General features: G+C 43.7%; 1 protein-coding gene across 2 annotated transcripts in view; it reads right to left on the bottom strand.

Moving 5' to 3' along the window:
• LOC147627372 (phosphopantothenoylcysteine decarboxylase-like) overlaps positions 1 to 16,015 on the bottom strand; it is a 51,960-nt gene extending 35,945 nt beyond the window's left edge. Inside the window, exons 1-2 of one of the 2 annotated variants that reach the window (XM_086816023.1) lie at positions 15,460 to 16,015; positions 10,816 to 11,174 (exon numbers count right to left, since the gene is read on the bottom strand). In XM_086816023.1, coding sequence (XP_086672149.1) covers positions 10,816 to 11,157 — 342 coding nt within the window. In that variant the 5' untranslated portion in view covers positions 11,158 to 11,174; positions 15,460 to 16,015. Of the gene's footprint in view, positions 1 to 10,815; positions 11,224 to 15,459 lie in introns of those variants that run through there. The other variant, XM_086816022.1, reaches the window with a different exon arrangement.
• Positions 16,016 to 26,807: the final 10,792 nt, after the last annotated feature.

Raw genomic sequence — 26,807 nt, 5'->3', positions numbered from 1 at the left:
AAATCCACCAATTGTTGTAACCTTTTTGGTCTCATAGGTCATTTTGGCCTTTTGAGGACATTAATACATCATTTCATTTCTCTCTCTCTCTCTCTCTCGACACCAGCGGAGACTACAACAAAGGATCAGGACCATACTAGCACGGCATGGGAGACGTCCAGTCAGAGTACTCACCATGGAGGACATTGAGGATATCCGCCATCGACCGATGAGAGACATCTTTGGGTGATGTGTATGATGCTTACCTTTGTTGCTGGAGTTTTCCTCCCAGATGTTATCCATTAGGAGCTCCTAGTACCGTACTTTTCCTCATAGTTATTTCAGTTTCAGTTAGTTGTTTCTAGCTTTTCTTACACAAACATTGTATCAGATCCACCAATTGTTGTAACCTTTTTGGTCTCATAGGTCATTTTGGCCTTCTGAAGACGTTAATATATCATTTCATTTCTCTCTCTCTCATTTTGTTGGGATGACAGAGGATACCCCATACAGGTACACCGATTTGTCTCATAGGCCGAGTTCGGTCTTTTGGAAGACGTTAATAAAATCTTTCTTTCTTTCTTTCTTTCTCTCTTGAGGAGAGCAGCGGAGACCAGATTCACCAAAGCTTATGCAGCATTGGGGAGACTAGAGAGGATGTGTTCGCAGGTTCAGTTTCAGGAACCTCGAACAAAGCTCTAGCTCTTTGACACTTTGGTCACTTCAGCCATGCTGTATGGAGTGGAGATATGGGGACCCTCAGTGGATCACCACAACCGAGCTGGTAGCGCTGATGGATGCAGATGTATGGAGAGGCCCTTGGTTTCTATGATTTCCCGGATGATTAGGGCCAAGGCCTCCGTACCACATGATATTATCCGTGCAGAGATGGCTGCCCCCCCATTGGTAGTAGAGGCACTCACTCGATCAGTCTCCTTTATACATAGCACTTGGGCTCTCCCTAGAGATAGATATGCTCGCTTAGCCCTGGAGTCTTCACGACAGTTGGCATCACAAGGAGACGGATCATAGATCATCTTCTCCAGCTCACGGAGGATGGGTTTGTGATTAGACCCAGCTACATGGATACTCATCTTTCTCATGGGGTACGGTGTGCTATTGGTCAGATGCGCACATCCTCACACCAGCTAGAGATTGAGACTGGCAGATTCAGAGGAGTACCAGCTGAGGCCAGGATTTGTCAGTTGTGCCAGATGGAGCCAGAGACAGAGTTACATTACATATGTCACTATCCAGTATATTATGAGATACGAGGCCGTTTTCACTGCCTGTTCAAGGAGGGTTTCGGACCACTTTCTAGAGTCATGAGATACCAGGATCAGAGATGCCTCGGATTATACTTGCTGGAGCTGCGTAGACATAGAGAGGGTCTCTTGAGAGGGAGGGGATCAGCGAGGGAGAGACACCTACAGAGGCAGATTACAGACTTCTTTCGACCAGAGATTGAGCAGTCAGGCCAGCACGCATTGCAGCTAGCCCCAGAGTATAGCCGCACCAGAGGTACACTGATTGATCGGGCTATAGAGCTGAGGCGGTCCAGGCGCCCCAAGATGAGAGGCCCATCTCGACACCGGCGGAGACTACAACAGAGGATCAGGACCATACTAGCACGGCATGGGAGACGTCGAGTCAAAGTACTCACCATGTAGGACATTGAGGATATCCGCCATCGACCGATGAGAGACATCTTTGGATAGTGATGTATATGATGCTTACCTTTGTTGCTGGAGTTTTCCTTCCCAGATGTTATCCATTAGGAGCTCCTAGTACCTTACTTTTCCCCATAGTTGTTGTTTCAATTTCAGTTAGTTGTTTAGTTGTTTTAGCTTTTCTTACACAGACATTGTATCAGATCCACCAATTGTTGTAACCTTTTTGGTCTCATAGGTCACTTTGGCCTTTTGAAGACATTAATATATCATTTCATTTCTCTCTCTCTCTTGTTGGAGCTAGACAGATCTGCATTGCATTCTTGTATACCCTGCGCATATAGGTTGCATAGTGAGCCTCTAGTAGTAGTGCTCCATCCATCACACCCCCCCACTAGCTCAATACTTTCATAGTTTATTTCATGTTCATTTTGTCCTTTTTTTTTTCTGGACATCCGGAAGACATTGACAGTTGTACATTGATTTGTCTCATAGGTCGAGTTCGGCCTCTAGTAGACGTTAATACAGCTCTCTCTCTCTCAATTTCGAACTAGAAATATAGCTATTTTTATTTTTCAGAGATCCATACCCCTCCCAGCCCCTACACGGCAGGGAATTACTCTCCAGAGAGCAGAGACACTTAGAGCCCGCAGGAGACAGAGGACACCTGGCTTTCGGACACCACGCCTATACCAGAGAGAGATGACAGAGATCAGAGCTCAGTTTCACAGAGAGGGTGCGGAGCGACTGGCTCGCTTCAGAGCACACCCAGGCATGTTCTTCAGGGAGCTGTGGACACCCCCTTCACTGATGTATACCATTTTATACCCCCAGTATGGTACAGGATGGAGCTAGCTAGGTTGCATATCATGATTGTCTCCATGCATATAGCTTTGCATTCTCCTAGTAATAGAGCTCCATCCCCTGCACACCCAGATTCAGCTTTTTTTATTCAGTACTTTTTCATTTTGTTGGGATGACAGAGGATACCCCATACATGTACTCCGATTTGTCTCATAGGCCGAGTTCGGTCTTTTGGAAGACGTTAATAAAATCTCTCTCTCTCTCTCTCTCTCTCTCTCTCTCTCTCCTGTGTTTCCACTTTCCCTTCTTCCGCTGCACATTCTATCATGGTATCAGAGCTCCAGTGATTTTCAGCGTTGGATGCTCCCTCCTCTACCTCTTCATATCTGCGTTTTTCCGCCCATGGACAGATCTGTGTTTTTTGTGTTCATGCCTTGAAGCTTGCGTTTCTTCAAGGGCTGATTGATCCCCATCCAGTGGGCTGCAGTTTCCTCTCTTCAGGGCGTCAATTTGCAACTTCTTGGCAGCTTGACAGGGGTGTTTTTTTTGGACAGCATACCTGTCCTTCTTGGTGGCACCTTCCAGGGGTTCTCAGGCGTTTTTTTCAGGACTGGACAGCAACATAGCTGTCCCAAACAACCTGTGTTTTTTGGCCTGTTTGGGCTTGCTTTCCCAGCCCTGATCTTGGAGCTCTCTGGGCTCCCTTTTGCCTATCCTTTCTAGTTATCTTGTGCCATCCCTCCCACCCCCTGATTGTTCTCTGCAGCAGTTCTTGATCTGAGGCTTCAGCATTTCCATATTCAGCCCGTTCAGCAGCCCCTTATACCTCTGTGTTTTCAGATTTGCAGCCATGGTTGCTGCATTTTTCTGAACCAATTTTGCTGGTAGCTCTACCTTCACTTGGGCTTCATCTGTTGGACCCGATGGTACCTTCTCTTCAGTGTTTTTCCTCATAGGAGGTGTGGACACTGGTTGACCTGAATTTTCAGGTTTGTAGCCCCTTGTTTGGCTGCATTTTCTTCTCCAATGAACATAAATCACTTGCAGAGGGGGTTTCTTGTTTGGATTGTGGCTTTGGAGGCAGTTTGGTACTTGAGGAGGATTCTGAATTTCAGATTTCAGTCAGCGCTTTGCTGAATTTGGAGCATCTATACCTGTGTTTTGTTCCTGGCCTACACGGTTTCCTGGTTTCTACATGATCCTTGCCTTCTGTTGGCAGTGGAGTGCTATTTTTGCTGGATAGCAGTGTTTTGGCTGCGTTTTGCTTCCCACAAGTGTTTCTACACTCAAAGGGGGCCTATCTCCAGCTACTTCACTTGAGGATCAGTTTCGGAGCTGTTTTGTATCTGTGGAGACTTTCTTCTGTGACAGGAGTTTCCAGTTTTCTAGAGGAGAGCAGTGATCTTTTCAAAGATCCTGAGCAGAGTTTATTTTGTCCGAGCTTGTGTTCTTTGCAGTATTTGCAGAACAAGGAGGGTGTTTTGCCCTTTGTAGTGTGATCCTTTCACATGGATCCTTTATTTGTTGCTAATTCTTGGGATCTGGTTCTACTTCTAGAATAGTCTTCTGCTATCTGTGATGCTTTTGAGGACTTTGTTACCACTGCAGTTTATATTCCTGCTTCCCTTTCTCATTGTGAGGAGTCTATCTCTGCATCTCTTTGTGATGCTTCTGAGGATGCCCCTCCCCTTGCCAGTTCTGCTGGCTTGTTGTTTTGGAGGATGGTTTTTTGGACCTAGTGGTGGGATGCTTTGGATCTGTGGTTGCTAACCGTGCCTGGGGCACAGTGGTACTTACAGAGTTTTTTGGATTTGGATCAGAATCAGGTTGGACTTATATCAGTCCAACGATATCTTTTTTCAGAGGGGGATGTGGAGTCCTTTCATCTTGTGATGCCCACCTCAGTGGTGTGTACTTATGTACAGCATTGGGCAACTCATGTTATGGAGTTTGTGCAGATGGACCCCATCTTTTCTACAAAGCCTTTACATCTTGCAATGCCGACCTTTTCAGAGGATTATTTTGTACAGCATTTGGCTACTCTTTGTATAGAGTTGGAGCAGATTGACTCTATTTCTTTTGAGGATTCCAGTGAAGAGTAGTTTGCTTCTCCCAGTGTGTACTTATGTACAGCATTGGGCAACTCATGTTATGGAATTTGAGTAGATGGACCCCATCTTTTCTACAGAGTCTTTACATCTTGCGATGCCGACCTTTTCAGAGGATGCTTTTGTACAGCATTTGGCTACTCTTCGTATAGAATTGGAGCAGATTGACTCTATTTCTTTTGAGGATTCCAGTGAAGAGTAGTTTGCTTCTCCCAGGATTGATTATATACAGGATCTGATCTTAGTTGGTTATGAGGTTTTTCATACCTTCTCCAGGCTGGATACACGACATTCGACTTCGGGGAGTATTCTTACACTTGGGTTTGGAACCATTATTTGGAGCAGCACGTCGCAAACCCAAGTGTTCTTACACTTGGGTTTGGAACCATTATTTGGAGCAGCACGTCGCAGCCTACTTGGTTGTTTTCTTCCAGAGGAGCAGTGTACCTGGCAGCTTGTACTGTTACTTTTGTAGCTGAGTTGCTAAGGAGATTGCTTGTGGAGCTTTCTTGGTACCTGTTTCTGCAGTCTTTCATCTTTGATCGAGGACGGTGTCTCTAGCTTCTTGGAGTTTGCTTAGCATCCAGTGCTGAGAGGGGGTGTTAGACATCATCCCCTACTTGCTGGCTTCCTATTTTGTGTCCTATTTTAGCCTCTAGGACTGACCATGTTAGTCAGAGGGGCTGGTCACCCCTCACATATATTTTACCCATATTTATTCCCCATTTTATGGTCTTGGGATTTTCCCCAGTCGTGGAGGTATTTATCACCAGTCGGCTGCCTTCATTTAGGGGTATATATAGCCGCAAGCCTCCCTCATATTTCACTGCTTAGCATTGCTTGCCTAGCTTGCCTAGCTTGTCTAGCTGCAATCCCTCACTTACGAGGTTCTCCCCTCTTGCTCGGGACATGTATTCCTTTTGGTGATGATATTGAGAGCTGGTTCTCACCTGTGTTTCCTCTCTCTCTCTCTCTCTCTCTCTCTCTCTCTCTCTCCACTTTCCCTTCTTCCGCTGCACGTTCTATCACCGGAGAGCAACAAAATGCTCATCAAACTCCATCCGTACGCCAGTCTTGCACTAACAATAGATGAAAACCAAGGGATGGAACATACAACACCTGGGAGGAATGCTTCCCTCCTCTGCCATCGGGAACTATCTCCAACCTGCCCTCACTGTGAACTGGGATAGTGGATGTATCCCCAGTAAGAATGCGAACAGAATACCTGCAAAGATCCTCTAAAGCCGAACGGGAAGGAGTCATGTGCCTGGAAGCACCACTGTCTAGAGTCCACTCCCGAGTATCCATAGCGGAGAGTCCTCCAGCCTCCTCCTTGCCCGAAGAAAATGAAACATCGGTGTCCATCAAATCCAGGTGCACAAAAGCTGGAGTCTTCATGGTTGCTGCTGAGGATTCTGCACCCTTCTCAGTGCTCCGCTTGGGACATTGCCTAGCTTGTCTAGCTGCAATCCCTCACTTACGAGGTTCTCCCCTCTTGCTCGGGACATGTATTCCTTTTGGTGATGATATTGAGAGCAGGTTCTCACCTGTGTTTCCTCTCCCTCTCTCTCTCTCTCTCTCTCTCTCTCTCTCTCTCTCTCTCTCTCTCTCTCTCTCTCCACTTTCCCTTCTTCCGCTGCACGTTCTATCACCGGAGAGCAACAAAATGCTCATCAAACTCCACCCGTACGCCAGTCTTGCAAACCTAATGCACTAACAATAGATGAAAACCAAGGGATGGAACATACAACACCTGGGAGGAATGCTTCCCTCCTCTGCCATCGGGAACTATCAACCTGCCCTCACTGTGAACTGGGATAGTGGATGTATCCCCAGTAAGAATGCGAACAGAATACCTGCAAAGATCCTCTAAAGCCGAACGGGAAGGAGTCATGTGCCTGGAAGCACCACTGTCTAGAGTCCACTCCCGAGTATCCATAGCGGAGAGTCCTCCAGCCTCCTCCTTGCCCGAAGAAAATGAAACATCGGTGTCCATCACCTCCAGGTGCACAAAAGCTGGAGTCTTCATGGTTGCTGCTGAGGATTCTGCACCCTTCTCATTGCTCCGCTTGGGACATTGCCTCCAATAGTGGCCTTTCTCGCCACAATCATTACAGGTCCTCTTTGCCTTTAGTTTCTTGCACTCTGAGTCGGACTTCTTTTCAGAAGACCTCTCCGGTGAAGCCTTCCCTTTGCCCTTGTTACGGCCTTTCGACCGTTGGCTAGTTAAGGCCTCCGAACCTCCGCCCTATGGAGGGTTCGTGAATCTTTCCTCCTAGTCCAAGACCATGGGCACAAGCTCCTCCCATGTGATGGTGCTGAGCCTACCACTGGTAATCAAAGAAGAGTAGAATGCTAAGTACTGAGAGGGCAAATGTGACAACAATGTTATGGCCATATCCTCCGATGATATCTCCTTCCCAGCTTGAAGAACTTCCTGCTAAAGAGTCTGTAGCTTATTAATGTACTCTCGCATCGTCGATGACTTTGCAAGATTCATGGCCCGCATCTGTACTTCCAAGGAAATCCTCTTCATGGGCGACACCCTGTTATAGAGAGAAGCCAAATGCTGCCATATACCTCTGGCCAACGTCATATGCTTGATATGATTGATTACCTGCGGTGTGCAATTGAGGAAGATGAAAGAACGGACCCTGGCATTGACACGATCCCATAACTGTGCCTGTGCCTCGCGGTCCTTCCGAATCGAGGGTAGCTCTCCTTCCTCTACCTCCGGCCGTGGAACCCCAACAACAATGAAATCACCAACATCATAAGACTCCAAAACAGATTCCATCATTACCTTCTAGATGCTGTAGTTATTCCCATCCAACCGACGGTCCACTGGGAACGTGGGGAGTGTCGGGATCTTCACATGCTTCTCAACCATCTCAAGTAAATCTCCCATTGCGGGGATGTAACTGAAAAGGGTGGGAAAAAAGAACTTCTTAAACCTGCAAGTGGCTGTCCAGCAAATCAGCCCGCCTTCCTCTTGCTTCTCCTCTTCCCGAACAGGCCAAAACAGTCCACCAATCAGCAACAAAACAGTCCCCCTCTTGCTCACACAATTCCCAAGATCTGTCAAGAGCCTAGAGCTCTAATACCATGTCAGAATATGCAGCGGAGATGATGACAAAATCTGAGAACACAAGAGCAAGTGCAGTGCAGAAAAATACAGCAATGGAGAAGGAGAGAGAGAGGCGTGTAACTCTCTCTATATACACAAGAAAATCCCGAAAATATGATACAACAAGTGGGGGGCCATGGGGCCATTTTATATGGCCCCACATGTGCAGCCGGTCAGCAGTAGGACAGCCGACAGCACTTGTGTAGACACCCGACTGCAACATCTCTAGTTGGCCAGCACCAGACAGTCGGCCTTCACACGTGTGAAGTCGGCCAGCAGGCAGAGAGAGGCAGCGGGCAATCGGCCAGTGTTAGAATGCACAGTCCTACAGTCGGCCAGCATACAGAGGTAGCCGACATGCACAGGACAGCCTCCCACAGCAGGAAAAATAGGGAAAAATATGGAGAGTGGGGAAAAGTGAGAAAACACCTAATCCGGGCGGGCACACCCACAACAGAGGCCCTGGTGTATATGTACAGACAAGAGATGACTTCTAACAGATTCATGCGGGGGAGATCTCATTATCTTACTACTCTACACAGGATAATGTTACAGATCTGTTCACGAAGGCATTGCCTTGAGAGAAGTTTGAAGCTTTCCACAAAGCTTTAGGCTTACTCTCCTACAGAGAGTGATCTGCTGCAAACCTTGTACAGGTTCACATTGCCACTACAGGGGGGATTTATTGGCATGTATACTATGAGTAGTGCCACATGTGAACATGGGCTAACCAAGGGCGCTTTAGGTGTGAAAAGACACCACTCATTTATTGTATTTTGATATTGTGGAGTCAACCCCCAATCTCCACACATTGTATGCTATCTTCTTTGTGTGAGCATCAATCACCATCTCTCTCTCTTGAGAGTTGTGTCCTGGTTTCTGTGCAACCCTAACCTAACAAATATGAGCTGAAAAGTGCATGTGTATGAGAGGGAAAAAGGTGTGAGCCTCTTGACAAGAGTCCCTCCTTGTGTGTCCAAACATGCTATTTGGTAAGTGCCCCTCTTGTTTGGCCAACCATGTAGTTGACATGTGGTGGGCTGCCTACTCACACACATGGCCACTCTTTGGTACAGCCAACGCTTCAAAGAGGTACCCAACTTACAAGTTGTCCACAGTGTTAATTATTTTATTGGGTATTTAGTGTAGTGTGAACCTGCACTGTGTTCACATTACTAAAACAGCTGAATTTTATAAGTTGGACCAACGCCAATACTTACACATGCAAAACACATAAGATACGCTACGTCAAATTCAAACACAATTATGCGCACACATCCACGGGTTTCCCACACAACCCCTCACCCTCGGACATGCACATGCATTGAATCCAGGAAATGTCCACACCAGAAAAACTAATATACGCATGCAAACCATATGCCAAACAACATACTCATGCACAATGCAATTGTATTCCCATAATCCACCCATCTTCAGGCATTGTACACCCACAATCATACTCCTACAGTATGCAACCTTGCATGGGAGTCTTGCCAGATGACTCGTAGTCATTATTTATAAGATTTACACGCACAATCACCCAGATGAATACATCACAAGGATAATTAGCCAAACATTGAATTCACACACATAATTTTCCATACTGGTGATGTCCTCTCTCCCGATTTCCTCTTGGACTTTTGGTATCGACCATGGGATAGTTTTTGGCATCGAAAGATTACCCTTTTTCCTTGGCTGCACCACACCTAGAGGTGAGCACTTCGTTAGCCATTGCCAATCATCGTGGTGCCTTTGGAATTGCCTGGAAGGCACGGTAGATTTGGTGGAGAATCCTTTGTTTGTTCAGCTATGAACCCAACACTCTCGACTACGCTACATAGGACAAGATTGCTTGGGCCATGGAGGTGGGAGCACCCCCCCTCCTTGTGTTCTTTGGTTTTCAGACCTCACATCAGGGTCCATTGTGCCTATAGTCTGGATTACACGGACGTTTTCTTTTGACCAATGGAGGATCTTTTCTTGGGAAAAAATAAGAAAGAAGAAAAGTTCCCCATTTTTGTTGTAACACGCCAACACACTTTGAGTAAGAGTGGAAGAAGAGAACGTTGCATCTGAAACTGAACTGCAAGCTGAAGGCTGATACCAACCTTTGAATCTAAGCAGTAAATATCGAAATAAATTTCCTAGACGAGAAAAGCTGTCTAGGTCCAGGCGTTTGCTATGACAACAATGTCACATGGATTGAGTGAAAGCATAGGATCGACAACCGCACACATCAGCTAAATCCAGCGTGCATACATGTTAAGGCAAAGATACACCCTATGTGGTCCTGGAGCTCCCCACCCCAAACCAAGAAATTGCTTTATTGTTGAGAAGACAACGGAAAACAAATCAGCTTGCACTTAAGGCTAAAATTGAAACCTCAATGTGCACTCGTTTAAGCTGGAGATCATAAGCTACACTACTGGCAAACAATCAAGTTTCTGCTGGTGCTGCAGAAGCTGCATACAGGCTGAGAGAGGCTTACAAACAACTGACTCTATAACACAACCTAGAAAGTGGTGACTTTAAAATGCAGTCGATCAGCTTTTCGCCCTGCATTTTGCAACTTGGGCTTCTATAGCTCCAAAAAATCCAGCCACCTGCCTACCAAGTTTGGACTTCTAGCTCCCCCTTCTTCCATCATCTTCTTTCACTTCATAGCAAGCTGATTATGATTTCTTGCTCCCATATGTCTCATATCCCACTCCAATGGTAAATTCTTTGCCATACACCTTATCCTTGGGGAGTGCTTCCCCGTCCACATCTCTCCATGGCCACCGATTCCTCCCATTACAAGACAAGTATTCTAAGCTCTGTTTGAAAAATTTCTTCAGTTATTGTCCATATCCAGGGAGTCCTTAAACGACTTTACCTAGAAAGCCAAGAGAAGAATTTATGGGGCAGAAAAGAGGCCCTAGAGGTAATAATTTCAAGACGAATGGAAGCGAAGAGCTGACAAGGCTAGGGCAAGTGGCAATGAGAGAAATAAATCAACAAAAGATGGTACCATAACACAATAAAGCTACTACATAGGGATCCAGAGGGAAACAAGAACTCAGCATAGTCACAACCATAGCATCAACTACCTGCAGATTGAACAATTTTGGAAACGGAAAAATTATACCTTCGCAAGTGTGTTTGCAGAAAGAGGAGCAATCACCATTGCATCAGCCCACTTGCGCAGCTCAATGTGGAGTACATCATCTCCAATCTTGCTCCAACTTGACCATTCATCCTCATCCGTGTACAACTTTACAGTTGTTGGTAGAGATACCTTGTCTATGAAGTGAAGGGCAGATTTAGTAGCCACTGCCCTTACTTCTGCCCAGTCACAAAGACTATCAGCAAGTATCCCAAACTTTATAGCAGCCACACTCCCGCTTGCAGCCAGAATAATTCGAGGCCTCTGGATTGCTGGATTTCCTCCAGACTGTGAGGTTACACCCAAGGGTACTTTCAATGCCATGCCAGAAGCAGCAAGTCCTACATTAAAAAACAAAGTTCTAATAAGGAGCATTTTGAAAGAAACAATTGAAAAAAAAATGTCCCAAAAATCTGGCTTGGCCCAGCTCCACTACTTCATTCATGAAGAGAAGATTGAATTCAGGTGAACTGCAAGTGGCCAAAACTTTCAAGAGGGATCTTAACATGCAAAAGGTTGGATAGTAGCAAGTACAATGGACTAGCTAACAATACACACAACCCTATGCTGAGATATAATATGAAAAACCGTTAGGTCACAGTACAATCACGTTCAACACAACACAAATCGATGAACACATCCTTCAAGATGAGGATGTAAATAGAGAAAAGCAGCACAAAAGTCAGAAGAGTACAATGCTGAAAGACCAAAGGAGCATGGTGATTACAAACCTCTTCCCCATCAACAATTACAGTGTAGAAATGTCCGAGCATCTTTGTGTTGGTGGGTAATTTGCTTGGTGAGTCCATTGTTGTGGTTGAGAGATCTTCCATTATTTTCTTCATTGAGTGTCACCTTGGAGTGTGTGAAAGGAAGTTCATTCTGTGAGTATTTTGTTAATCATTCTCATTCTCATTCTATTTCTCCATTGGGTGGCAACATTAGAGATTGACAAAGGGAGAGAGAGAGAGATTGATTGTTGAGCAGAAAATTGAACTTTCATGTGGCATTGTGAGTGGAAGAGAGAGCTCCATTTCAAGCTATTCCTTGAGTAAGAGAAGGGTCACATTCTTTGTGTGAAACCTTAGATCTGAATTTCTGAGTGAGGGGAGGCTTTCTATTCTCCATTTCCAAGAGGAGGAGAAGACAGAAAAAAAGAAAGAAAGTAATACTTTTGTGAGAATGTGAGCAAAAGTGAGAGAGTGAACTCTAGCTCATCTGTGGAGTTCAGCTAAACCTTTGTAAGAATCGTCCTCTGTTTGAGAATGAGGGAAAATGGTGAGCTGCCTCAAGCTTGAAACATAGCTTAAATAGGCGCAATTCTACATCACTGGCCAGCTCAACTACTCAGTGATTGAGCTCCATCTTCTGTGTGTAAAAGAAGCTACTAGTTCAGAACAACTAATCTCAGTGATTTGCAGCTTTTCCAAGCAGTCGTGTGTGATGATTTCTGCACCTCTGTGCGCTGATTTTTGTGCCCCATTTCTGCTGTTTTTGACCAGTATTGAAAGCCGATCAGAGCTTGTGTGTGTGAGCTCTCTGTGGTGGAAGAACTGAGCTCATATCTGAGCTAAAAGCAAGCATCCACAGCAAGAACCTACAGGCCATCTCAAGCAAATCTGCCATCTCAAGGGTTCACAAGGTCTTGTGAAGGGAGGGTGGGTGGGAAAAGAAGAAGAGGCTGCAAATCGAATGCAAGGTGGCTGTCCAACGGTGATGGCCGCCTTCTACCCGATCTCCCAAGTCCCGTATAGCCCAAACAGTCTCCAATCAGCACCTCAATCAGCAAACCCTCGACGTCCCACTGTCTCCAAGCTTCGAGCCACCTAGGGCTCTGACACCATGTCAGAATGCACAGCGGAAATGAAGGCAACTGCTGTAGAGAGCAATACACAGATGAAAGAGAGAGAGAAGCTAGTGTAACTCTGCTATATACACCAATAAAATCCCAACTCTGCTATATACACCAATAAAATCCCGAAATACACAATGATGGAGTGTGTGGGCAAGGGGCCACTTTACATGGCCCCTAGCTGCTGGTCGGCCAGCTCAGAGACAGCCGACAACAACCCACGACCAGAAATATCCAGTCGGCCAATAAAAAAACAATCGGCCAGCACTGAAAAAAAGGTTGGGCAGCCAACCTTCAAGCTGCGTTTTGTTTCACACACGCAGGTTGAGGAGTTGTGGCTGCATTTTCTACTCCAGCATATGTTAGTGGTTAGTTTCTTGCATGAGGTGTTGCCAGACAAGTGGCACTACATCTTCTTCTTCTTCCTCCACGAGTCCATGCCCTGAAAGCACTCAAGAGGAGTTTTGGAGTGTTAAGATTTGTGTTCTTTGTTGCTGTGGATATGGCTCCCCCCTCTACGAACAAGGATGACAAATTGAACGGACCCAACTATGCCCATTGGAAGCTGCAAAAGCGGATCTAATTCATCCACAAGGGTTTGTGGGAGATTGTTCAGTCTAGGCAAAGTTCCTTACTATTCGTGGTGGCATTTTGTTTCAAGGAAACAGGTTGGCGGGTGCTATCTCCGAGGTGATTCCAATATTCGCGGTGCTGGTTGCATCTTCATCAACTTATCTTCTTCAGACTCTTGCACACTATGAGCTGCAGAGGGAGTGTTAGAATTTGTGCATCTCAGTGTATTTAAGCAGTGCCGCCTATTTTATGGGCTTATATCTATTTTCACATGATTTATGGGTGTTGGCCAGCTGTATCATGCAATCGGCCAGCTTCTGGCCTCTCTGTATAAAGGGCCTCTCTCATCACTTGTTCAACCATCCAATCCCTTACACATTGTTCAACACTTCTGTTGGCTATTGCCATTGTAAAGCTAGTTGCTATTATAAAAGGTGATCTTGTCCACTCTCTCCATCTCCTTTACTCTCTCTCTCTCTCTCTCTTGTTTTGTTTATGCTTCCGCCTATGCATTCTCCACTATCTAGGAGACTAGCCATGTCCACGTGTGTGCGCGTAATCTCCTCTTTAACCCAAGAAGGTTAGTTCTTTGCAAGAAAGAAATTCATATTGTAAGGTTTATTCCAGTCAACTATATTGGAAAAGCTATTGGATTGCCAAGCGATAGGATATTGATGTATGGAGGTCCCAAGTGAGTTCGCTCTACGCGTAGACTAGTCTTCTGCTATGGTTTCTCTTTTACTAGGGGGGTAGGGGTCTCACATTTAGTATCAAAACACGGTTATGAAAATAAAATTTTATAGTATTTTATTGGGTTTCTTTTCAGATGGTGCACGATGACTCTGACATGTCTTTCCGGGGATACCTAGATTTTCCCAGGAGGATGACATGATAGCTTTCACATTCGAGCATTTACTGTGAGGCCTCGGTTGGACGTGAGAGACTTGTTCTAGTTCGGCATTTCGAAGAGCTATATTTTCCGACCTAGGCTGAGCGGTGGCATTGTTGGTTTACTCACAACAGTATCACCACTTATTGCAGTCAGGAAGTGATCATCCAGGAGAAGCTCTCTCTAGCTATGATCCGTTTCAAGATGAGGACCGTAGCTCAACTTAGACTGTGTGGACATATGCCTAGGAACTTTATAACTTTTAGACGAGTTTCCGTGTTCTCAGTTACTTCATCCCCCAACCCAAGATTTTTGCTCCTTGAGTCATAGACTGCATTTACCGCGGCATGAAAAGGAGAGAGTATCATAGGGCTATCCAAATGCAAGTTGAAGACAGAGCTTGTGAGAGAGCAGAGGAGTAGGAATGATGAGATTTATGAATCTATTTGTACATATATAATGAAATATATGACGTTTTTCCTTGTTTGTCTACTTTCTGTGCAAATTTTAAAGTGTGTAAAGTTGAAAAGTGTGGTAATGGCTCAAAGTTTGATGTCCACACAAGAGCAAGAGATTCTTGAGGCCGCATTTCAACATTTAGCCAATAATAGACCTCTAGCAACAGGAGCTGCCTTTTGTCGAAGCTGTAGAGAGTATTATGTTGGCCGGCCGTATCAGCCTCTTTTCATGTGGAGGCATATTTGGTATCAAAGCGAAGCAAAGTTCAGTACAGAAATTTGGTTTGATGAGGATCAGTTCACAAACGAGTCTCGCCCATTGTTGAGAGCTTATTAAGAGGCCGTGAAGCTGAGGACAGTTGCAATGCAAGTAGGGGAGAATGTGACACTCCTACGAGTATGTAAGGCACATACAGGCAAAAGATAGCAACCAACACACAAAGTCGGACAACAAAGAGGACACGTGGCACTGCCTCGTGGTAAAGATGATGTGGCATTGATGACGTTGCATTGATGACATGGCAATCGGGTACAAGTGACCGATAGTAGTACTACTAGCCGACTAGGAGCATTGGTGCATATAAACTAGAGAGCCCCCCCCTTGACCAGAGAACTCTATACACCCAAATGATGGTAAGAGAGTAGGAATTTACGAGAATGTGTAAAAACACCAGGATTTGAATGGAAGTTAGATACATCGTCCAAATACACCAGGAACAGGATGTGGGCTAAACTCTGGGAAGTGAACAAGAAATGTTGTGGGATACCTGTGATGCTCCCACTTCACTGACTTTCCCCTTCTAAACAAGACAAAAATGATACGTGCAGGACAAAGAAACTTCAAGATGATTTACCTCTGTAAAACGTGTACTGATCTTCCTTTCTTTATGCTCCCCGCAAAGTCACAAATGTGTTGTATGCAAGCGACAGAAAGAACCCCAGGCTGACCAGCAGACTGCAGGGTCTCGAGACTGACCAGCAGACAACAGGCGTACACCTCGGCCTTGAGAGATGGCGTAGACTTCTAAGTAGCAGCCCCTTAGGCTTCAGATGGCTCGTGCAGACACACGCAGAGCTGCTGATGAAGTACTCGACCTACCGCAGTCACCAGAAGTGGCAAACTGGCCGGCGTGGCTGAGACATCTCACTGGGAGCGATGCCGCCAAAATGGGCGGACCCTCTGCACTCGCGCCCCGCACGGTAGCGGACCCTCTCCACTAGTTCGGGCCCGAAGTAGCGGGCGGAAGGTGGAAAAGTTTGCGGCGGGCAACAGGGAACGGCAATGGGATGGCGGCGCTGGCTCTAAACGGCGGCTGCGGTGACGCTTGGCTCTGCAACGGGCGGCAGCTCCTGCGCTCTGTTGGTGCAGGTCCCTGTATAGAGAGAGAGACTTTACTCACATAAAAATGAGTTTTTAAAAAAGAAAACCAATTATTTAATGGAAGTAACTTCTTCATGGCAAAGATTGTAAGGTGATTTGAATTAGGTTTTTTTAAGTTGTGGTGGAAACAAATTAAACGTTGCAAGTTTTGGTGGAGGCTCTTGAGAAGGTTGATGGAGATGCATAGAGGATGGGAATACAATGCTCCATCTCGCCATTCCCTGTAATACTCAGGGCAGTAGACAATCCCAATTGGTTTCATGTCTCTCTTTCAAGTTAACTAGCTTCACTCTCTTTTCGCTTCGGTACTATGTGCTCCTAAATGAGATCATGAACCGTGATAAAAAGATCTCTATCCTCTTAACATAGTTTCAATCACGGACAGGATGATACATGTAGGGCCTTGCTCGTTTGCCTCTCTATTTGTAGGGGAGAAAATGTTCTCCATCATTCTTGGTCTCTACATCCCTCTCCGTAGCCCTAAAGTTTCTCCTTTCCCCAAGGTTAACAACAGCTTCCATTAACTACAAGGTTCATATCAGAAAATGATGTGTGTCTTGTTCATCACCACCATCTTCAAAATTTTCCCATTATCATGATTCATAAAGCACAATTAAATTATGTAGGCAATCTGTTATTTTTTTCCAATACAAAGGACCTAAATCGTACACTTAGAGATCACGAGTTGATTTTTTTTCCATATGATTTTTTATCATGTTTTTAAAAAATGTCTATGGAAGAAGAGGCGTTCTCTAGAAGGCTTTTTTTTTCCTTTAAAGGCTTCAAATTTCAGCAGAGAGAGAGAGAGAGAGAGAGAGAGAGAGGGAGGGAGATGACGAGACCAACCCACAAAGGGGATGAAGGGAAATCAACAGGAGTCGTGAACTTGGGAAAAGCACGATTTGTATGAAAGTATAATCCTCCTTTTATTACAAGAGATGGCCTTTGGCCCATATGAGTAATGAAGACACATGTATACAAAGGTTATAGCAAGTATACAAATTATCTTCGCTTGTGCTAGCTTTTAACTAGGATAAATCTTTTTAAGGAGCTAATATATATTGATCACACTTTTAAGGATAATTATTGTGCGCATAGCCTCCTACCAAAAAAAAGAACTCCAGTGTAGAGCTTATGGCAAAGAGTGCAAGATAAAGCACAACCCAGAGATTCACGGTCGCAAAAGCTCCTAACTATCCTCTTAGTTTATAAAAAATGATGGCCTTATTTGCCTTCCACCATAATAAGATTAGAAAATAACTAATTGGGAGCTTGCAATCGTGTGCTGATATGTTGTGTTTTTCAACATTTCAACTTTTTGAGGTGGCTCTCCACTCTTTGTTGAAATGATGCAGGGGGAGAAGAGAGCTTGAGCTCTTGCAAGCACACACACACTCATACAAACCCTAGAAGAGAATACACAAGGTGAGAGGCTGAAAATTCTTCTTCTTCTTCACACAACAAAAGAGGTCTATAAAGAAGATAAAGTGACTAACACACATAATAGAGTATATACAAGTGGTCCATAATGTGAACACGCTAAGAGGAGTGGGTAGATGTGGACTAGTCGGTGTAGTCCAGCTATAGAATCTCTGGTGAAGATATGTCAGTGCCAGCTACCAAACCTGCCAGTGATATAAATGTCGAATGGTCATGCAAGCGCCTCGTGAGTGTCAGCTCATGTTGAGCTTGACATCTCAACACTCCCCCTCAAGCTCAACTCCAGCTCATGAACTCTAAGCATATCTTGAAATCTGTGGAGCTTGTCAGCTCCCAAGGCCTTCATGAAGATGTCAGCAACCCAATCTTGTGTGCTGACGTAGGCCAAGTTGATGTCACCTGCCAAGACTCTCTCCGTGTTGAAGTGGTAATGCACCTCAATATGTTTCATCCACGCATGGAAAACTGGGTTCCTAGCCAACTGTATACTGCTAAGATTGTCACAATATATGACAACCTTTCTCTCCACATGTAACCCCAAATCAGCCAAGTAGCTTGCGTAACCACATATGCTGCCACTGTAGCTCCTCTGTACTCTGCCTCTGTACTCGACACAAGGCAACTGTGGGCTACTTCTTGCTGCTCCATGTCACAACATCACTCCCCAATGAAAACATAAATCCACTAGTGGATCTCCTATCTGAAATGCTACCTGCCCAATCTACATCTGTGTACCCATATAGCTCCAACCTGCCCAATCTACATCTGTGTACCCATATAGCTCCAACCTGCTGCATAAAACAATGCATAATCAACAGTGGCCCTCAAGTATCGAAGTGTGCATCGCACACTGTCAAGATCTGGTTTGCGTGGAGCCTGCATAAACTGGCTCTCTAGACCAATAGTGTAGCTCAAATCTGGCCTCCTGATCGTGACATAGATCATACTCCCCACAATCTTCTTGTACATAGTTGAATCCTCCAACACATAACTTGCATTCGCACTGAGCTTGCCATTTTGATCTAATGGCACCGAGATTGGCTTACAATCATCCATCCCATACTTAGACAACATGTCCAATGCCATATTGTCTAAGTATGGGATGGCCTACAATCAGCCATCCCATACTTAGACATTGTAGGCCATCCCATACTTAGACAACATGTCCAATGCATAATACCCTTAGGTGTGCGAATGACCTCAATTCCCAAAAAATAGTGCAGATCTCCCAAATCCTTCATCTCAAACTTCCTTGTCAGAAGACTTTCACATGCTCAATCTCTTCCAAGTTGTCACCCCCAACAATAAGATCATCTACATATATGGTGATGATCACAATACCCTTATCACTCTTGCGCACATACAAAGAGTGATCTGCATATAAAAACCAATAGTGATCACCAATCTTGTCATGCCATGCTCGTGGAGCTTGCGTCAGCCCATACAAGGCCTTACGAAGCTTACATACATACTCTGGGTGACCTGTATCCTCTAAACATGGTGGTTGATCCATATACACCTCTTCTTGCAAGTCACCATGCAAGAACACATTTTTTACATCCATCTGATGTAAAAACTAGCCTTTAGCTGCAGCCACCCCAATCACAACTCTCACAGTTGCCATCTTTGCAACTGGGGCAAATGTCTCCTCATAATCAATCCCATGTGTCTGTGCATATCCTTTGGCTACCAATCTAGCCTTGTACCTGCTTATGCTACCATCACTGTTATGTTTCACCTTATACACCCACTCACAACCAATAGCTTTCTTGCCTTCAAGCAATGGCACCAAATCCCAAGTTTCATTTCCATACAATGCAACCATCTCCTCATCCATAGCTTTTTCCCAACAACACACATTTCCAATAGACTCATCAAAACATGTGGGTTCTACAACCTGCATAACTTTTACTATATACGCATAGTGATGTGCCACATTATCATCATAAGTCAACCTTTGCACATGATTTTTGATTCTTCCACTTATGAGCAATAAGCTGCTGCTGTGTAGGTTGTCAAGGTAGCTCAGGCTCTGGCTCAGCACCTGTTCAACCACTTTCTCTTTACCTTTATGTGATGTACCAACTACATTTCCAGGACTGCTATTATGACGCAGCCTGCCACTCCATGGTCTATCAAGAGAACCGCTGGATGAGGACTCTCCTGGTCCACTCAATGACTGTGATTGCTGACTTGCATTCATCAGTGCAACCACATCTCCACTTACATTAGCCCCAACATCATCTTTTTCGACAGCATACCAGCTACTCATCTCATCAAATACAACATCCCTGTTTACCCTCAATTCACGTGTAGCAAGATTATAACATCTATATCCCTTTTGCTCAAGGGAATACCCAATAAACACACATTTCTCTACTTTTGGATCCAGCTTAGTACGTAACTCATCTGGCACATGCACATATGCAATACATCCAAAAACTTTCAAGTGAGACAAATTAGGTTTCTTGCCCGTAAACTTCTCCTCTGGCGTTACATCATGTATGGCTGCAGTAGCAGTCCTGTTCATGATATAAAATGTTGTAGATATAGCCTCAACCCAATAGCTATGTGGCATATTCTCCTCTGCCATCAATGCTCGTGCTATCGCTGCAATGTGCCTGTTTTCCTGCTCAGAACTCCATTTTGCTGCGGAGTGTATCTATATGTAAATTGTCTCTAAATGCTATTCTTTCACAAGAATTCAGAGAACTCATTAGAGAAGTATTCTCCCCCTCCATCTGACCTTAGGCACTTCACATGCTTTCCTGTCTGTTTTTCAACCATCACTCTGAAATTCTAAAAATGAGTAAACACTTCACTCTTCTCCTTCATGAAGTACACCCACACTTTCCTCGTGTGGTCATCAATGAATGTTATGTAGTACTTGCAGCCACCCATAGACATAGTCTTCTTGTCGCAGGACCCCATACATCTGAATGCACTACATCTAGCATATTCTTGCTCACATTTCTGTCATGTGGAAATACATGTTTTGTTTGCTTTCCAAATTGACATGCTTCACAAACTTTATGCATACCTTGAACTTTAAACTTAGGCAGCCCTCTCACAATTTATTTAGTCTACATAGACTTTATTCTTTGCACATTGACATGCCCAATTCTCTTATCCTAAATGTCTGTATTTGCAACAACTCCTGAACCATTTGCAAACATTGCAGCACTCACTTCAGGCATATGACCTCAATTCTCAAAAAATAGTGCAAATCTCCCAAATCCTTCATCTCAAACTTCCTTTTGAGAGAAGACTTTTCACATGCTCAATCTCTTCCAAGTTGTTACCCACCAAAACAATAAGATCGTCTACATATATGGTGATGATCACAATACCCTTATCACTCTTGCGCACATACAAAGAGTGATCTGCATCTGCCATATGAAAACAATAGTGACAAGATACTCACCAATCTCGTCATGCCATGCTCGTGGAGCTTGCGTCAGCCCAAACAAGGCCTTACAAAGCTTACATACATACTCTGGGTGACCTGTATCCTTTAAACCTAGTGGCTGATCCATATACACCTCTTCTTGCAAGTCACCATGCAAGAACACATTTTTGACATCCATCTGATGTAAAAACCAGCCTTTAGTGGCAGCCACCACAATCATAACTCTCACAGTTGCCGTCTTTGCAACTGGGACAAATGTCTCCTCATAATCACTCCCATGTGTCTGTGCATATCCTTTGGCTACCAATCTAGCCTTGTACCTACTTATGCTACCATCATTGTTATGTTTCACCTTATACAACCACTTACAGCCAATAGCTTTCTTGCCTTTAGGCAATGGCACCAAATCCCAAGTCTCATTTCCATACAATGCAACCATCTCCTCATTCATTGCTTTCTCCCAACACACATTTCCAATAGCCTCATCAAAACATGTGGAATCTACAACCTGCATAACTTTTACCATATATGCATAGTGATGTGCCACATTATCATCATAAGTCAACCTCTTCACAAGATTTTTGATTCTTCCAGATCTTTGTAACTTTGCATTCATGGCTTCAATAGCCTTCTTCACACCAGGTGTCCTCATTGCTAGAATCCCAAGCTCCTCATCATCAAGGCTCATCTCCGAGCCACTATAATCTCCATCAACAAGAGAATGCCTTGTAGAAATACCAGGCATACCAAGGGGCTCAACCACTTTCTCTTTGCCTTTATGTGATGTACCAACTACATTTTTAGGACTGCTATCATGATGCAGCCTATCACTCCATGGTCTATCAACAGAACCACTGGATGAGGACTCTCCTGGTCCACTCAATGATTATGATTGCCGACTTGCATTCTGTGCAACCACATTTCCACTTACATCAGCCCCAACAGCATCCTTTTTTTTAGCAGCATACCAGCTACACATCTCATCAAATACAACATCCATGTTTACCCTCAATTTACGTGTAGCAGGATTATAACATCTATATCCCTTTTGCTCAAGGAGGGAATACCCAATAAACACACTCCTGAACCATTTGCAAACATTGTAGCACTCACTTCAGGCATATGACCTCAATTCCCAAAAAATAGCGCAGAGCTCCCAAATCCTTTATCTCAAAGTTCCTTTTGAGAAGACTTTTCACATGCTCAATCTCTTCCAAGTTGTCACCCCCAACAATAAGATCATCTACATATATGGTGATGATCATCTACATATATGGTGATGATCACAATACCCTTATCACTCTTGCGCACATACAAAGAGTGATCTGCATCTGCCATATAAAAACCAATAGTGACAAGATACTCACCAATCTTGTCATGCCATGCTTGTGGAGCTTGCGTCAGCCCATACAAGGCCTTACGAACCTTACATACATACTCTAGGTGACCTGTATTCTCTAAACCTGGTGGTTGATCCATATACACCTCTTCTTGCAAGTCACCATGCAAGAACGTATTTTTGACATCCATCTGATGTAAAAACCAGCCTTTAGCGAGAAGCCACCACAATCACAACTCTCACAGTTGCCGTCTTTGCAACTGGGGAAAATGTATCCTCATAATCAATCCCATGTGTCTGTGCATATCCTTTGGCTACCAGTCTAGCCTTGTACCTGCTTATGCTACCCATCACTGTTATGTTTCACTTTATACACCCACTTACAGCCAATAGCTTTCTTGGCTTCAGGCAATGGCACCAAATCCCAAGTCTCATTTCCATACAGTGCATCTATCTCCTCATCCATAGCTTTCTCCGAACACACATTTCCAATAGCCTCATCAAAACATGTGGGTTCTACAACGTGCATAACTTTTGCCATATAGGCATAGTGATGTGCCACATAACTATCATAAGTCAACCTTTCACAGGATTTTTGATTCTTCCAGATCTTCATAACTTTGCATTCATGGCTTCCATAGCCTTTTCACACCATGTGTCATTGCTAGAATCCCAAGCTCCTCATCAAGGCTCATCTCCGAGCCACTAGAATCTCCATCAACAAGAGAATGCCTTGCAGAAATACCAAGCATACCAAGGGGCTCAACCACTCTCTCTTTGCCTTTATGTGATATACCAACTACATTTTCAGGACTGCTATTATGATGCAGCCTATCACTCTATGGTCTATCAACAGAACCACTGGATGAGGACTCTCTTGGTCCACTCAATGATTGTGATTGCTGACTTGCATTCTGTGCAACCACATTTCCACTTACATCAGCCCCAACAGCATCCTTTTTTTTAGCAGCATACCAGCTACACATCTCATCAAATACAACATCCATGTTTACCCTCAATTTACGTGTAGCAGGATTATAACATCTATATCCCTTTTGCTCAAGGAGGGAATACCCAATAAACACACATTTGTCTGCTTTTGGATCCAGCTTGGTACATAACTCATCTGGCACATGCACATATGCAATGTATCCAAAAACTTTCAAGTGAGACAAATCAAGTTTCTTACCAGTAAACTTCTCCTCTGGCGTTACATCATGTATGGCTGGAGTAGGAGTCATGTTCATAATATAAACTACTGTTGACATAGCCTCAGCCCAATAGTTATGTGGCATATTCTTCTCGGCCATCAATGCTCGTGCTATCTCTGCAATGTGCATGTTTTCCCACACAGAACTCCATTTTGTTGCGGAGTGTATGTACATGTAAATTGTCTCTGAATGCCATTCTTTCAGAGAACTCATTGGAGAAGTATTCTTCCCCTCCATCTGACCTTGGGCACTTCACATGCTTTGCTGTCTGTTTTTCAGCCACAACTTTGAAATTATGAAAATGAGTGAACACTTCACTCTTCTCCTTCATGAAGTACACCCACACTTCACTCTTCTCGTGTGGTCAACAATGAATGTTACGTAGTACCTGCAGCCACCCATAGACATAGTCTTCGGCAGGACACCATACATCTGAATGCACTACATCTAGCACATTCCTGCTCACATTTCTGTCATGTGGAAATACATGTTTTGTTTTCTTTCCAAATTGACATGCTTCACAAACTCCTGCATACCTTCAACTTTAAACTTAGGCAGCCCTCTCACAATTTATTTTGTCTGCACAGACTTCATTCTTTGCACATTGACATGCCCAATTCTCTTATGATAAATGTCTATATCTGCAATAACTCCTGAACCATTTGCAAACATTGTAGCACTCACTTCAGGCATATGACCTCAATTCTCAAAAAATAGCGCAGATCTCCCAAATCCTTCATCTCAAACTTCCTTTTGAGAAGACTTTTCACATGCTCAATCTCTTCCAAGTTGTCACCCCCAACAATAAGATCATCTACATATATGGTGATGATCACAATACCCTTATCACTCTTGCACACATACAAAGAGTGATCTGCATCTGCCATATAAAAACCAATAGTAACAAGATACTCACCAATCTTGTCATGCCATGCTCGTGGAGCTTGCGTCAGCCCATACAAGGCCTTACGAAGCTTACATACATACTCTGGGTCCCTGGTGGTTGATCCATATACACCTCTTCTTGCAAGTCACCATGCAAGAACGTATTTTTGACATCCATCTGATGTAAAAACCAGCCTTTAGCGGGAAGGCAACACAATCACAACTCTCACAGTTGCCGTCTTTGCAACTGGGAAAAATGTATCCTCATAATCAATCCCATGTGTCTGTGCATATCCTTTGGCTACCAGTCTAGCCTTATACCTGCTTATGCTACCCATCTTTATACACCCACTTACATCCAATAGCTTTCTTGGTTTCAGGCAATGGCACCAAATCCCAAGTCTCATTTCCATACAGTGCATCTATCTCCTCATCCATAGCTTTCTCCGAACACACATTTCCAATAGCCTCATCAAAACATGTGGGTTCTACAACGTGCATAACTTTTGCCATATAGGCATAGTGATGTGCCACATAACTATCATAAGTCAACCTTTCACAGGATTTTTGATTCTTCCAAATCTTCGTAACTTTGCATTCATGGCTTCCATAGCCTTCTTCACACCATGTGTCCTCATTGCTAGAATCCCAAGCTCCTCATCAAGGCTCATCTCCGAGCCACTAGAATCTCCATCAACAAGAGAATGCCTTGCAGAAATACCAGGCATACCAAGGGGCTCAACCACTTTCTCTTTGCCTTTATGTGATGTACCAACTACATTTTCAGGACTGCTATTATGATGCAGCCTATCACTCCATGGTCTATCAACAGAACCACTGGATGAGGACTCTCCTGGCCCACTCAATGATTGTGATTGCTGACTTGCATTCTGTGCAACCACATTTCCACTTACATCAGCCCCAACAGCATCCTTTTTTTTAGCAGCATACCAGCTACACATCTCATCAAATACAACATCCATGTTTACCCTCAATTTACGTGTAGCAGGATTATAATATCTATATCCCTTTTGCTCAAGGAGGGAATACCCAATAAACACACATTTTTATGTAGACTCTAGCTCCTTCCTTCCAGAGTAATCAGGTTTCTTTCCACCAAAATCAGAGAAATCCCAGAGATAGACCCTCTAACCAACCTGTAGTTTTAATCCAAAGTAATGCAAGACCTCCGCCTTAGAATAGGGGAAGTCAAAGAGAGATGTTCCCAAATCGGTTGTCCACTTCCAAGGCAATAACGCTGGAAGTGATTGAAGAAGAAGAAGATGATGAAAAAGATCTTACTCCACCTACGAGATGAGGACATCTTATGTTTTTTTAAGTGGGGTAGGATGTAAGATTCCTCCCTCCAGCTTTTGAGGTGTACAAGTGTAAGAACCTCCCCTTCTGATCTTGTAATTATTTCCCTCTTTGAAATAAAAGAAAGATTTTATTTTACCTTGTTTTGACCTAGAGAGAGAAAATATCTAGAGAGAGGTAATCCAAAATTGAGATATTTTTAGATATAAAAATCCTCCTAGTGTTTAAAATGGTTTTCCCTGAAACAGTGATTCAAAAAGAACTTTCCAATGTGCAGTTGGAATTAATTGAAAATAAGTATAAAGGACCTTAGCCTAAGGGTCTAGATTTTCAGAAATTTTTGGATTATGGTCCAATTAAGGTTCCTATGGGCCAATAGGATCAATACAAGTGTGGGGAGGAGATAAATCCAATTTATAAAAGAAAAATACCCAAAAATGAGTAAATGCCCACTTAAGATGAAGAGTTGACTAAGTACAAGGTTTATTAGTAAAAAACTATGAGTATTACTTAAAAAATGAGATATTTTGGGTATAATGATTCAATTTTGACACCTTGGTAAGGAGAAGGCGGCTCTTCAAGGAGGTGCCTATTTCACATGTGTTCAAGGAGGTGCCTATTTCACATGTGTGGTGGAGTTTTAAACTCAAAAATATTATGATATTGTTATCTCTCCTCTCTCCTAGATCAAACCAAATCAAAAGGGAGCCAAACTAGGTCCAAATCTTGTCCAAATTCAGCCATTGAACTCAACCTGAAAAATTCTAGAAACTAGTTGGACTTGGTTAGAGGCCTCCCTCACCTATAAATAGATCCTTAGCCCTTTGTAAAAAAATATGAGAACCATATCATGCCAGTATTATACTGAAATAATGATATTTTCTATTATCCTCTACAAATTGGAGAGATTGGAGTTTCTCTCTCTCTTCAATCTTCCTTGGAGTCTTCATCAACATACCAAACCAATTGATTGGTTGGGGGCCTCTACATTGATCAAAGAATCAAGCAATCTAGGAGGTAAAGTGTGGTTTATGGTCTTTTTTTTAAATCTCCAAATGTTCTCTCTTCTCAACCCCTCTCAAGCTTGAGAAGCATTCAATTGAATGGCTTTTTAATACAATTGAAGTTCTTTAATGAATTGTAGTAATAAAACACATAAATTTTTATTTATGCTTAAATTAAATGTTTTTTTAAAGCATGTCTCTCTCTTCCCCAAAGAA

Source organism: Cibotium barometz, chromosome 21 (genome assembly GCF_041138505.1).
Source record: "Cibotium barometz isolate CiBa-2024 chromosome 21, ASM4113850v1, whole genome shotgun sequence".
NCBI classification, from domain to species: Eukaryota; Viridiplantae; Streptophyta; class Polypodiopsida; order Cyatheales; family Cibotiaceae; genus Cibotium; species Cibotium barometz.
This window is presented reverse-complemented; position numbering and strand designations above follow the sequence as displayed.